Consider the following 12796-nt stretch of genomic DNA (forward strand, 5'->3'; position numbering starts at 1 on the left):
ATATATAGATATACATACATATCTATATATAGATTTATAAATATTTGTAGAGAGAGAGGCAGATATATATGCATATGTATTTTTACATGTATGTATATATACATGTTTCAGCCTCGCTGCTGAAAAGTGCTATACAAATTTTATTGATTGATTGATTGATTGATTGATTGATTGATTGATTGATTGCCCACAAAGATAAATAGTTTTCTAAATTTTTCCCAGTTTGTATCGGTTTAGACTTCTGTAATTCTCTTTTTGTTCCACGTTGTTTACATTTTCTTTCTCTAAATCTCCCTCTAATTAAAAAATGTGGTTTTCTGATTTTCTGTTTCGAATTAGAAATAAACATCTTACAATGGATGAAGATGAMTACTGATGTCGTTGAACGTGGGGGAAGCCGGAGCACCCGGAGTGAACCCACACCTACACGGCGAGACATTTCCCACCGTGCAGTCCTGTCTTTTGAATATTAAAATGTCCAATTAAAAATCACAGTAGCTTTTTTTCTAATTACCGCTAATCACCAAAACACACGTGGCCCCGCCCCCCTCTTAAATCTAATCTACTTTAGACATCAGTTGATGCCTATGATGGATGGACTTTACATCTGTTTTTTTTKAACCGGCGTAGAGGTGGTGGAGTTAGAGCCTTTTTGATTCGCTTCCACACTGATGTCTTTTTCTTGGGGTTCTCTTCTCCTTCAGAAATATTGCCCTCCTCAGCTGACTCATCAACTGATTGCGGTTCTAATTCCTGAGGTGGTGTTTGGACTTCATCTTTGYTTAATATAAACTTTGTTTGTGGAAGCGATGTTTTCTGATTTTCCGTTAGACCACATTCCTCCTCTCTGGAAACGACATCAACTTGACGTGTTACGTCTTCTGAAACTGTCCCRGCTATTGTCCCAGTTTGTTCAGAAGCAATCTGGGGGATGTCAGGTATTTTTTCCGAATCAGGATTTGTTGTCTTAGTGATTGGGGCAAAGTGTTGATCTGTCTCAATCAAGTTTACAACAGTTTCCTGTTCAGTTTTTTCTTCAGGGACCTGCTGTTCTTTAGATATCTCTGTTTCTATTGTATAAATATCGTTTTTAATAAAGGCTGTTTGATCCCTAATTGTTTCTGCTGTTGAAACTTYTTGTTCTATGTTTGCTCCAGAAACGTTTTCCTTACAGAGGCTCTCCAGTTCAGATGCTTCTCTCCTTGCTGCCTTTCTCTTGATCTTACGTTTAGATGTCTTTGATCGCTTTTTCTCATCCTTTGCGTCTCCATTTTGTTGTGTTATGGAGACTGTTTCTTCTTTTATCACCTGCAGTACTTCACCGATGGCTGTTTCATTCTTGTGAATTTCATTTTCGATGGTCTCTGTCTGGTCTCCAACTATTTCTGGTACTGAAACTTCTTTTTTAATGTCACCGGAAACGTTTTCCTTACAGAGGCTCTCCAGTTCAGATGCATCTCTCCTTGCTGCCTTTCTCTTGATCTTACTTTTAGATGTCTTTGATCGCTTTTTCCTCATCCTTCCCGTCTCCATTTTGTTGTGTTATGCAGACCGCTTCTTCTTCTATCACCTGCTGTACTTCACCAATGGCTGTTTCATTTGTTTGAATCTCGTTTTTGATTGTCTCTGTCTGGTCTCCAACTATTTCCTTTACTGAAAGTTCTCTTTCAATGTTGTCACCAGAAATGTTGTAATTACTGAAAACATTCAGTTCAGATGCATCTCTCTTTGCTGACTCTATGCTGTTCTCAACTGTAGATCTCTTGAATACTTTTGTCTGATGATCCTGATGTCTGTTCATTTGTATTTCAGAAGGTTGTTTTTTAAGCAGTAAAAACAGCTCAGTTTGGGTTGAAATGGTGTTATAAACTGGTTCCAAGTTAAATCTGTTGTCCACCACATCCATCTCTGTTTGTGTTGATATTGATTGACCGACTGGTTTCAAGTAACATCTGGTTTTAGGCACATCCATATCCGTTTTGACTGACACACTTTGGTAAACTGGTGAGGTGTTTTGTGATTCGCACTGAGTCTGAACTGAAACCATAGTACTCTTCCTCTGTCTTCTCTCCGAGAGTAATTTGTTCGTCAGATCTTTTAGCTTTTTAATTTTAGCATCTAGTTTCTGATTTATATCAAACATCTCATCRAGCTGTTTCATTAAGAATTTTTGTACTTCCATATGTGCCAATTCAGACTYCTTATATTTTGCTTCCCAGGAGCATTTTACTTGCCTTGTCTTGTCCATGGGTTTTCCCAGAGATGGATGTTTCTCCCCTTTTTGATCCTGTGTCTCCTGCGGTTTCAAGATGGATTCCTCTTTGGTGATCAGTGTTGCAGTGTTCTTAGTAGAACTTTCCTTTTTCATGGACGCTACCTCATCATGTTCTTCAGCCGGCATTGAAACATTTTTGGTCTCAATATTATCAGCAAAAAAAACTTACATCTATGCAAGGTTGAGACGTTGGGAACATTTTCCAGAACGTCTTTTTTTCGCTTCTGGGCAAACCTGCCTGGTGACTTTGATTTTCAGACACAGGACCGTTGATGTCACTGTTTGCAGCAAAAAACGTCAGATCGATGCAAGTATCTGGCTGGGGGAAAGATTGCCACAACAATGGGGTCTTCTTAATATTGTTTGATATCTAGTCTTGGACTGTTTCTCCCCTTTCTGGTCGACTTTCTTCTATTAATGTGACGGATTTCTTTTCGGTCACCGGCTCTGTTGCAGAAATCACAGTGCTCTCAGTAGAACTTACCTTTTCCGTGGACGCTCCTCATCACGTTCTTCAGCCGGCATTGAAACATTTTGGGTCTCAATATTCTGATTTTTTTTATTAACACGGCGGATGCGCGGCAACCTGACTGCAGAAAGAGTAGGCGGGCTGTTAAACGGTCACTGGTTGCCATAGTTACCCACCATTACCTTGTTGTTTGAGAAGAACTTTGCTGCAGTAAACAGAAAGGGTCGGGGACAGACCACTGTCTCACACCTTATKTGGAAATGGGACCATTGCACTCTGGAATTTAAGGGGGGCGCTATTTCCTATATTATCTGCGGTCTCCCCTTTTTATTGTCTTTTGAAATCTGGGATATAGCTTCATTTTTCTGTGTACTTCTAAATCKGTTCCTTAGTTGCACCTTTTCGGGTTTGCTACTGCCTCTAGTGGCGTGGGGTGGTAGCACAACTAATTTAATTACGTTACTGAATGAGAATACCACAGTCTTTATTATTTTATTATTAATACTGACATTACTGCGTCCCCTCTAGTTCAGCGCCCCTATGCGTTGCATACCGTGTTTACCCACTTTCTGCGCCACTGCAGAGAAGTACAACTCAGGTTATTTTAGTTGTATAGCGATGTTTTATGATGGATTTATGGCCCTTTACAGAAAGCAGTTTCGGTTTAGACCTAATCGGACAGAATTCAAAATCAATTTGTCTCAATCTAATTTAAGTCCAGTTGTTCTTAAAGTAAGGGTCGAGGCCCAACTGTGGATCAGAACAGTTAATGGTCTGGAAACCATTTGCATTTAAAGAGAACTGTAAACATCCTGCTACAACAACTGATACTATATCTGAGAACATATCAAATATCTTTAAAAAAAMAAAAAAAWGGAGTAGCATATAATCACCAAACATATTTTAATATTAGATWAATATATCCTGGCCAAATATTTCAAATATTGACTTCACTTCTGGCTTCTCTTTGCTCTGGCAATAGTTATCAAAACTGGAAAAAAGCTTCTACTGTATTTAGTGTTACCTGCAGATTGTCTCATCTGTTTACAGTTTCTATTTTCCCTGTTTGCTCAAGTAAAAAAGTTGAAACTTAGAACTAGAGAGAAAACATGGAGCTGACCTTTCGTCACACATCTTTTGTCCTCTGAGGAAAAAAAAAACTTTAAAGGTTTCACATTTAGGGTGTGTTCTCTGTTTAGCTGTATCATTTTCACTCATTTTGCACAGAGAGCAGCAAAAGATATCAGATTTAAACTATTACCAATYGTGAGTAATCTCTCTGTATCCTGATACTTTTAGTTTAACAACATCGCCTGGAGAGAAGACGTTTGAGGTAAAGATGGTCTCCCCAACAGAGCAGTTCACCAGGATCTGGATTCAAGTTCTTGATCGTCGGGATGGGTCGTTCTTGGTTCGCTACAGGATGTACGCCACCTATACTGACCTGCRCATCCATGTTCTGCTGAAAGCCAAGCATGTTGCCAAGTCACCCTATATTCTCCAAGGTAGAAAACTGTTCCAGTTGCCATAACATTGTGTGTCAAAAKATTACATTTTTGAAGCGTAACTTCAACATTGTTGCTATGACACAGGGTGAAAAAGCATGAATATGCCTCTCCTTCCCAGGTAGAGTGTACCACGAAGGTTGTGACTGTCCCCAGCCAAGTGGTTTTGTATGGGAGAAAAACATGCGCTGTCCTGAGTCCTTCGCCCAGATAAGCAGGGATCTCTCCCTTTATGCGAGTGTCGATCCAGATCAGAACTCACAGGAGATCCCAAAGCGCTTTGGGCAGCGCCAAAGCCTCTGTCATTACACAATTAAAGAAAACAAGGTACTTGATAAATGTAATTATAACAATTATACAAATTTTAACTCACAGGTTCAATAAAAGAACAGCTAAAAAAAAAATCCTAAATGCACCCCCCTTGACGTTTACACCCCTTAAGCTTTATTCAGATTTTGTAAAATTGCATTCACAAACATCAGTATACCTGATTGAGATTTTATTAGATTAATCAACGCAAGTTGACGCATCATTCTAAAGTGTCACTCCGAACATGGCATCTTTTCAGAAATCTAATGGTTTTTTTGTTTTTATAAATGAACCCAGATTAACTTAAAAATCAATCTGAAATGCCAAAGAGGTTAGGGTGACTTATTTTTGCCAAAGGGTTTCCCCCAGAAAACTTGCGAAGCCTGGTGGTTGGAGCGCTCTGTCAGTCATTCATCCAGTGGCCCACCGTGTTTTTGAGTTAAAAAATGTTTAAAGTTGACGGGAGACTTGAAAATATCACTTGATAATTATGTGTTACTGGAAGATTGATGCCTGAACACCAACTATAAAGTCTTAAAAATGCAAATATAAAAAAAAAGCACAAAAAAAACTCACAACGTATAAATAACTGGYGGCCAGTTATTTATACTGGTGGCCCACCAGGCTTATAATGTACTGGGGGAAACCCTGCATCTTCATTTTGTCCTTCCTTCTCCCTCCAGGTGTATGTGAAAACATTTGGAGARCATGTCGGCTTTAGAATCTTCATGGATGCCATCTTACTCTCACTTACAAGAAAGGTGAGCTTTAAAGTGAACAACCTAATACCCTTCAATTTAGAATATCGATCCTATCGAATGTGATGTTTCTCTTCTGTCTGATGTTCTCATCCTGTCTGATGAGAACATCAGACAGGAGCTGAATCATTGATATTCTACAAGGGTGTGTTTGCAGGTTCGACTCCCTGATGTTGAGTTCTTTGTAAATCTGGGTGACTGGCCCCTGGAGAAGAGGAAACCCACCGATAAGCTCCATCCTATCTTTTCTTGGTGTGGCTCAAACAACACCAGAGATATCGTCATGCCCACTTACGACCTGACTGAGTCGGTTCTAGAGAGCATGGGAAGGTAGGGCCTTTGAATCAATGTGCGTATTAAGTGTTGCTTAGCACCAGAGTTACTGTAATTCAGCCTCATTCAGCAAAAGCTTACAGGATTATTATTATTATTATTATTATTATTATACACAATCAGCTATTTATGCAGGTGAACTTGGAGTGCACTCCAGGAGCTTTTTGAAAACGAAGCCTCTGCTGGTTTCGCTCCAGGGAATTTCTCTCATGAACTAAAATCRAAGGAAGTAATTTGTCTCTTTCTTCCTGTCCTTGCAAAGGTTTAAAAATAGACCAGCAGAAAACAGAACAGGCACCCTGTCCTCCAGTGCCTKGCCAGAGTTTTTACAACCCRGAAACTTTATTATTTGCATYTAAAATCACTAACTTCGATGTATTTTTTATGTGAAATGCATTTGCAGTYAGCACCTCTTAATCAATACATTGCAGAACTGACACTGATTGCAGCAGGAACACTCAAAACAAATCCCAYTGTTYCTACTGAGGAGACAAAAAAATTGATTTATTTAGCAAATGAAACATTATTTAAATGGAAAAGCAGAATATCAACGTTTAAAATTTGCTTCTTTGAAAGATTAGATTTGAGGTCACATATCAATTAAATGAGTAGATTTTATTCATTTCTGTGTCTACAGGGGACTTCATTTGCTTATAAAATATTTCTAAATAAGTTATTTTCTGTAATGTTTCTGCCGAGTTGTCCCAATGACTTGGACTCTTATTTTATGCAAGAAGCACAGCCTGCAAATTTTATTTTGCTTTTCTAAGACACTGAGTATGGCCAAAAAGAAGTATATTTTGTCATACAGTTAGATTATTACCCTCTGGAACAGCAGGAGGTTTGACTTCAACTCTGTATTTTYCTGCACCGGACAGAGTGAGCCTGGACATGATGTCGGTCCAGGCCAACACCGGGCCGCCGTGGCCGGAGAAGAACGCCACGGCCTTCTGGAGGGGCCGGGACAGCCGCCAGGAGCGCCTACAGCTGGTCAAGCTGTCTAGAGCTCGCCCCGACTTTATAGATGCTGCTTTCACGAACTTCTTCTTCTTCAAACATGATGAGAGCCTCTACGGCCCGCTGGTCAAACACGTCTCTTTCTTTGATTTCTTCAAGGTGAGAGTGGTGAAGCTGCATGAAGACACGTCGTCTCTGTGCAGTATGTCCTGAAACCAATTAGTTATATCTTTAAAGTTACTACACAGAAATACTAGTTGCCAAGTCAAGTACAACTTTAGATGCAGAAGGAGTCAGTAAAAGYAAGGAAAAAGAACACAAGAAGTATGGAAACATAAATTTCCCTTATTCCAAAGTTCTTTTTTGTGTYTTCCTTCTTTCTGTCCTTCAGTTTTTGTGTCCTTTCCTCCTACTTTGTGAGCTTCTTCATTTTCCTCGTCTTTGCCTCCTTTTGTCATTCATTGTGCCCTTGTGTCATATTTTTCTTTTCTTGTATCCATTTTTTCATTTTCATTCTTGTCCTTTCTTCCTTCCTGTATATGTTAGTGCCTGGTATTTGTAGATCCCATAACTAAAACCAGCATATAAAAATGTCTGCCCTCTTCAGGAAGTTTTTGAATKTATATTTAAAAACAGGCAGAAGTATGGGATACCTACATGTAAACTATTTAGAAACTAATTTCTCTTCAGGAAGGTAATTATCTCACTTGATTTATTTCTCTCTTCTTGTTCACCTGCAGTATAAGTATCAGATAAACGTTGATGGGACAGTAGCAGCCTACCGTCTGCCGTACCTGCTGGCAGGAGACAGTGTSGTCTTAAAGCAGGATTCCAGCTACTACGAGCATTTCTACAACGAGCTGCGGCCGTGGGAGCATTACATCCCGATAAAAGCAAATCTGGGTGACCTGCTGGARAAGATCAAGTGGGCCCGAGACCACGATGACGAGGTGATCATCTGTTGGATGATTATGGTCACTAAAACTGAACTGGTGTTGTTATGAACAGCCATTTCACACACATATTTTTTTTTTCTTTCTATTRTCAAGAGAGCACACATTGTTACTTTTCGAGCAGAACCATCTACAGAATCCACTGTTACAATCCCAACTGGAAGAACAGAGTAATGGAAAAATGCAGGCCTGTCCTCATTATATCTGTTAAATAATGGTCACATCATTTTTGCATTATCAGATCTCTTCAGTTTGCTGTGTAATACTGTAGGCAGTCCATTTAAGAATACATTATTCATGAGTATGAATTTATTGACTCGCTGAGATTATTTTATGCCTCTCTGAGTTAACTATATATAAATCTATCAACGGGAGCTCATCAATTATACAGTGCTTAGTGAAGTATTCATACCTCTTGAAATGATATAACCACAAACTGCTATATAATTCAGTAGAATTTTGTGTACAAAATATAATCTGTCACTCAGGGGGCTTGGATACAAATGCAGAGTACACTTAGTCAGATTTTAGTTTGTAAAGAAGGTATAAATAGTTCACRTTCCTGTAATTTAACAAATAAGTTGAGATGCATTGTTTTTCTTTCATTTCAGGCTTGCTGGATGTGAATTTCTTTTATGTTTTATATGTTTGAAAAGCATTAAATTCAACATGTAACCTATTGTTTTTCCAAGGCGTAATTCCTCCTTGTGGTGCTGTTTTTTTAAAACTCTCATCTTTTCGCAGGCAAGGAAAATTGCCCTTGCAGGTCAGCAGTTTGCCCGCAGTCATTTAATGGGAGATAGTATATTCTGTTACTACTACAAGCTTTTCAAGGTATCACTGCTGTATTTTTCCTTTACCCCTGCTGTTATACCAACCTGAATAAATCATGTTGTTTGTAAACAATATTCATAAAATAATTTTTGCTGTGCTTCATAAAGGAGTATTCCAGGCTGCAGATCACAGAGCCTAAGRTTCGGGAGGGCATGGAGTTTGTAGAGCAACCTAAAGATGACTTGTTTCCATGTTCCTGCGACCGGACAGTGGTAAGGGATCTCGGCACGTTTCCTTTATACCAGGGCTGCTTAGAACAAGTGTTAAACAGCTAAAAAATATTTCCCAACAATAAATCTGTTCTTAAATGTGTGACTGCTTTATTGAAAAASTTTCTTCCCTTTTCCCTCCATTAAATGCATCTTCTGTTGGCCAAAGTGATTAATTTTTATTAACTCGCTTTAAAATTTAAGAAACTAGATTTTCAGTTAAATKKATCTTTTTTGTAATGGTGTTATACTATTGGCTCCAATARCATACTTTCATTTTAAAGTATCTGGCTCCCTCTGCTGTACATGAGYTGCCACCGCACTGCATTTTTTCTTTTACTAATTAATGCKTTTCATCAGGTAGTCCTGAAAGGACAAATATCAGTGTTTCTTTTACYGTTTCACTGTTCTCCCTTTTTCAGGCAAAAGATGAACTTTGATCTTGCACCATAGGAAGAGCAATGGATCATATCTGAAATTGCCAAGAAATCTTTTCAAGTTACGATTTATTTGTTTATTATGAGATGAATGTCACTTTTTATATAATTAAAATTCTTCTTTTTTACATTTCTGTGTTTTTTTTTTGTTTCCTTGCCTTTATTCAGCATTTACACATTAACGTTACATTCACATAAAATCGCTGTAAAAGTATTATTAACCCTGTGTTCATGTTTTGCATGTTACACACAAAAACACCATAGTTTTTCCCCCTTTTTTGAAATTGTTTTATGTGATGAACCAACACAGGTAAGCGCATAGTTTTGAAATTAAAGGAAAATTCTACATTTTCTAAGTGTTTTACGAAACATARCAGCGGTCCAGATCTGAATTCAATATTCACTATTCCAAAATTTATGTTCAAATAGGYAAAAACGGAATAATTGTAAATACCACTCCTGAACGCTAGATGGCACTCATTTTCAGTCATTTTGAAGACTTTGTACAGAAGGACCGCCTGCAATGGACAAGTTTAATGAGGTAAACGTTAAAATAACGAAATTCTTCATTAAAAATAAGCGCCATTTTCAAGCAGTTTAGGCTGAAAGAAGGAATTCACACGTAGAGACTGTAGATGAGGATACACAGACTGTACGTCATGAAAAAGGGCAGTGAGCTGTCCAGATGAATGACTTGCTTTTAAACGTATCTTTCAGGAACTTGTAAAAGTGCCGTTCGGGACAAAGAGTCTGGACGCAGTCTTGTGTGTTCCAGCGTCACTGAATGATGTTCAGACAGCCGTCATACTAACACACGGTGCGGGAGGAGACATGAACTTCAAACATTTAGTTTCTCTTGCTCACGCTCTGGCATCAGACGGTTTTCTCTGCCTCCGTTTCACATGCAAGGGTTTGAACTTGGCTTATAGAGTTAAAGCTTATAATGCTGTCTGGGTAAGTATTTTTTGTTTCTGTTGAAAGAAAACTGCTGCAAAATGAAAGGAAAAATCTGACTTGTGAGCTATATTGGCCTTGTTGAACAGAATTTTATAGTTTTTCAGTTTTGTCTTTCAGAATCAATTCAAAAGAGTTAAGTTTAAAAAAATAAAAGTAGAATGTGACTTTTGTTTCAAGTAGTGAATACATAGAAACCAACTGTTAGAAAATGTTTGCTTCAGTTAAATGTATAAATATGTAAACTACTGTGAATTTGACATACAGTTTGCAGTAGCAGCTGATCAGATGCGTCTTGTGCCTCTTGTGATATCATTGACCGGAATTCATTTAAGGCAAAATGCACATTTGCTATCGGTGTGCATTTTAAGAAATTTGCATGTTGTGAAATCCTGCTGTGCTATTTTAATTGCAAAGTCCTCATTTAAATAAATTAAAAAAAAACACTCATGTGTCCTTTCAGGACTACTTGAAAACCTTGGAGAGGTTTACATTGAAAAACACATTTTTTGGAGGTAAATAGAAAGTGCCACATGCCCATGCTGATTTCCATTGATAACAGCTTCATTGTGTTTTAGACAAACTACTGCACTAAATGGGATTCCTTTCATGATCAAATCAGGCAGGTCAATGGGATGCCGTGCGGCTGCAGCCCTCGCCAGGCAGCTGAGCGATGAGTCTGAGGACGCAGTGCAGGGTGTCATCTGCCTCTCTTTCCCCCTGCACCCGCCAGGAAAGACTCACACCCGTCATCAGCGGAGTGAAGACTTAAAAATGCTGCCTGGGAGTGTTTGTGTGCTGTTTGTGTCTGGCACTGAGGACACAATGTGCAACGGGGTGAGGGTGAAAATGTTCTGCATTGGATGAGGAAATGGATTTACATTTGTAGGATTTTTTTTTTTTTCACATTTGCTTTTGTTCTCCTTTTTTAATGTCCTGCCACAACATTTCAATCTGTTTCAGTCTGGATTTTCATTGCAACATCTTCTTTCTGCATACTGCTATAAGTTTCATTTTTCAATATGGAAGTTAACACACAGTCAGAAATGCAATAAAACATTTTGAGACGTTCTATGTCTCAAAATATGGGGAAACTGAGCAAAATTATAGAAAAAAATGACTTGCTGCTGTGTTTGGGACCTCAAATTGTCCCGACATGTTCTTGTAACTCTTCCTAAATTTGTGGGCAGATACAGTTGTTTCTCTTAGATTGTTGCTGATGTTTTTTCCAACTTGCCATTGTGTCAACACACTTTTGTTGGTCATTTCGCTGATCATCACTTAATCAAGTGCATTTTAGTATTATCTGTCTGCTACATCTACTTTTTAAATTCTACAGAAGCAGTAAGACTGGGCTTAGTTTTTCCAATGATCCATTTTCTTGCACCCTTGTCCCTCAGTGGGGTCGGGAGGGTTGCTGGTGCCTATCTCCAGCTAACGTTTCGGGCGAGAGGCGGGGTACACCCTGGACAGGTCTGAGCTTATATCCTAAAGTAAAATATTTTATGACTGTAGTTTATGTATGCATACACATAAACTACCCCTCTTGCATGCAGAGCAGCTTATTTCATTTGACCATTTCTTCTCTACTGATTTCACAGACTTCTCTGGTTATTTTTCTTCAACATCTATAATTCTAAGTCTCCTTTTTACTCTGCCTCTCTTTGATCAGTGTTTGCCAGGTGTGTACTTGAAGATTCAATGACATATCAGGCCTCAGTGGTGACTTTTCTTCTTTTTTCTTTGCTCAGGACCTTTTTAATGAGGTGCTGAAAGATATGAAAGCCGAGGCTGAAGTTTTTTGGCTACAAGGAGGCAGCCACGGTCTGACTGTGAAAGGAAGGTCTGAGGATTCTGTAATGGATGAAGTGAACTTAAAAGTCCTCCAGTGGATAAAGGACAAAACAACATTGGGGAATTAACATTTGGTGTTTGTTTCACTGTGCTGTTAAATAAAAGATATCACAACCTAAATGTGCATAAATGACTTAATGCTGCTTGCTGCATCATGTAATCACGAATTAAGATACATTTCTTTTTCAGTGTAGTTTTCAAAACAGACTTTTTTCTCTGATATAGTAAGTAAATAATGGTGCACGAGGAGAAGAAAATACATTTTAATGCAAGGTATGTAAAACTTAAAATTCAGGCTGTTACTACAGTATATTCTGTTTGGCTTAGTTTACTATTATACTATTTGCCTGCAGTACTTAATGGGTTATAATTTCCACACAATTTCCTCTTGTTTAAATAATTGAATTCAGACAGACCCTTCCCGTTTAAAGACGAAAAAGACCAGAAATCACACGTCCAGTTGAGGGCAGTAAAGATGAAGCGGTGGTAATGAAGCTGTAAGAAAAATTACTTGGAGAAAGCAAGGCAGATAAAAGCAGTAAGAGTGAATTGACACACTAGTTCAATATGTGATTAGGAAGAAAAGATGATCCGTATCTTCATTAAATTATCAATAGAATGGATGAAAATGATAAATTGCGAAGATGAAAACTACATTTTATTAGTGACTTTTTAAGATATCCATTTAAATGTTTTACTCCTCAACTGTACAAAGTTGCCTATTGGAAAAATACAACGAATAGACAAAAATAGTGTAGATCAGGGGTGCTCAATACGTCGATCGCGGAAAGGTTTTGAGTGGATCTCGGCAGGTGACAAACTGAACGAGTCCAGCACTTCCTCTTCTGATAGGCTTATCAAAAATATTCACTAAGATCCTAAACGTTTGTAGCTTCATTAAAAAAAGAATAATTATAAAAAGTCAACGAAACATGTTAAAATTAATAAT

General features: G+C 38.2%; 2 protein-coding genes across 4 annotated transcripts in view; both read left to right on the forward strand.

Annotated features, from left to right (window-relative positions):
- The window catches only part of poglut2 (protein O-glucosyltransferase 2), an 11188-nt gene extending 2021 nt beyond the window's left edge, over positions 1-9167 (forward strand). The window contains exons 2-10 of one of the 3 annotated variants that reach the window (XM_008402948.2): positions 4044-4249; positions 4371-4576; positions 5242-5319; positions 5474-5646; positions 6528-6765; positions 7347-7556; positions 8304-8393; positions 8501-8605; positions 9025-9167. In XM_008402948.2, coding sequence (XP_008401170.1) covers positions 4044-4249; positions 4371-4576; positions 5242-5319; positions 5474-5646; positions 6528-6765; positions 7347-7556; positions 8304-8393; positions 8501-8605; positions 9025-9042 — 1324 coding nt within the window. In that variant the 3' untranslated portion in view covers positions 9043-9167. Of the gene's footprint in view, positions 1-4043; positions 4250-4370; positions 4577-5241; positions 5320-5460; positions 5647-6527; positions 6766-7346; positions 7557-8303; positions 8394-8500; positions 8606-9024 lie in introns of those variants that run through there. The other 2 variants (XM_017308014.1, XM_017308016.1) reach the window with 2 other exon arrangements.
- A 78-nt stretch (positions 9168-9245) lies between these two features.
- tex30 (testis expressed 30) lies at positions 9246-11967 on the forward strand. The gene is given in 6 exon segments (XM_008402958.2): positions 9246-9542; positions 9545-9580; positions 9757-9993; positions 10457-10508; positions 10616-10830; positions 11745-11967. Coding segments are annotated over 6 exon segments (744 nt in total). The 5' UTR covers positions 9246-9509; the 3' UTR covers positions 11916-11967.
- The last annotated feature ends 829 nt before the right edge of the window (positions 11968-12796 follow it).

The sequence above is a fragment of the Poecilia reticulata genome, linkage group LG2, assembly GCF_000633615.1.
Source record: "Poecilia reticulata strain Guanapo linkage group LG2, Guppy_female_1.0+MT, whole genome shotgun sequence".
Taxonomy (NCBI): Eukaryota; Metazoa; Chordata; class Actinopteri; order Cyprinodontiformes; family Poeciliidae; genus Poecilia; species Poecilia reticulata.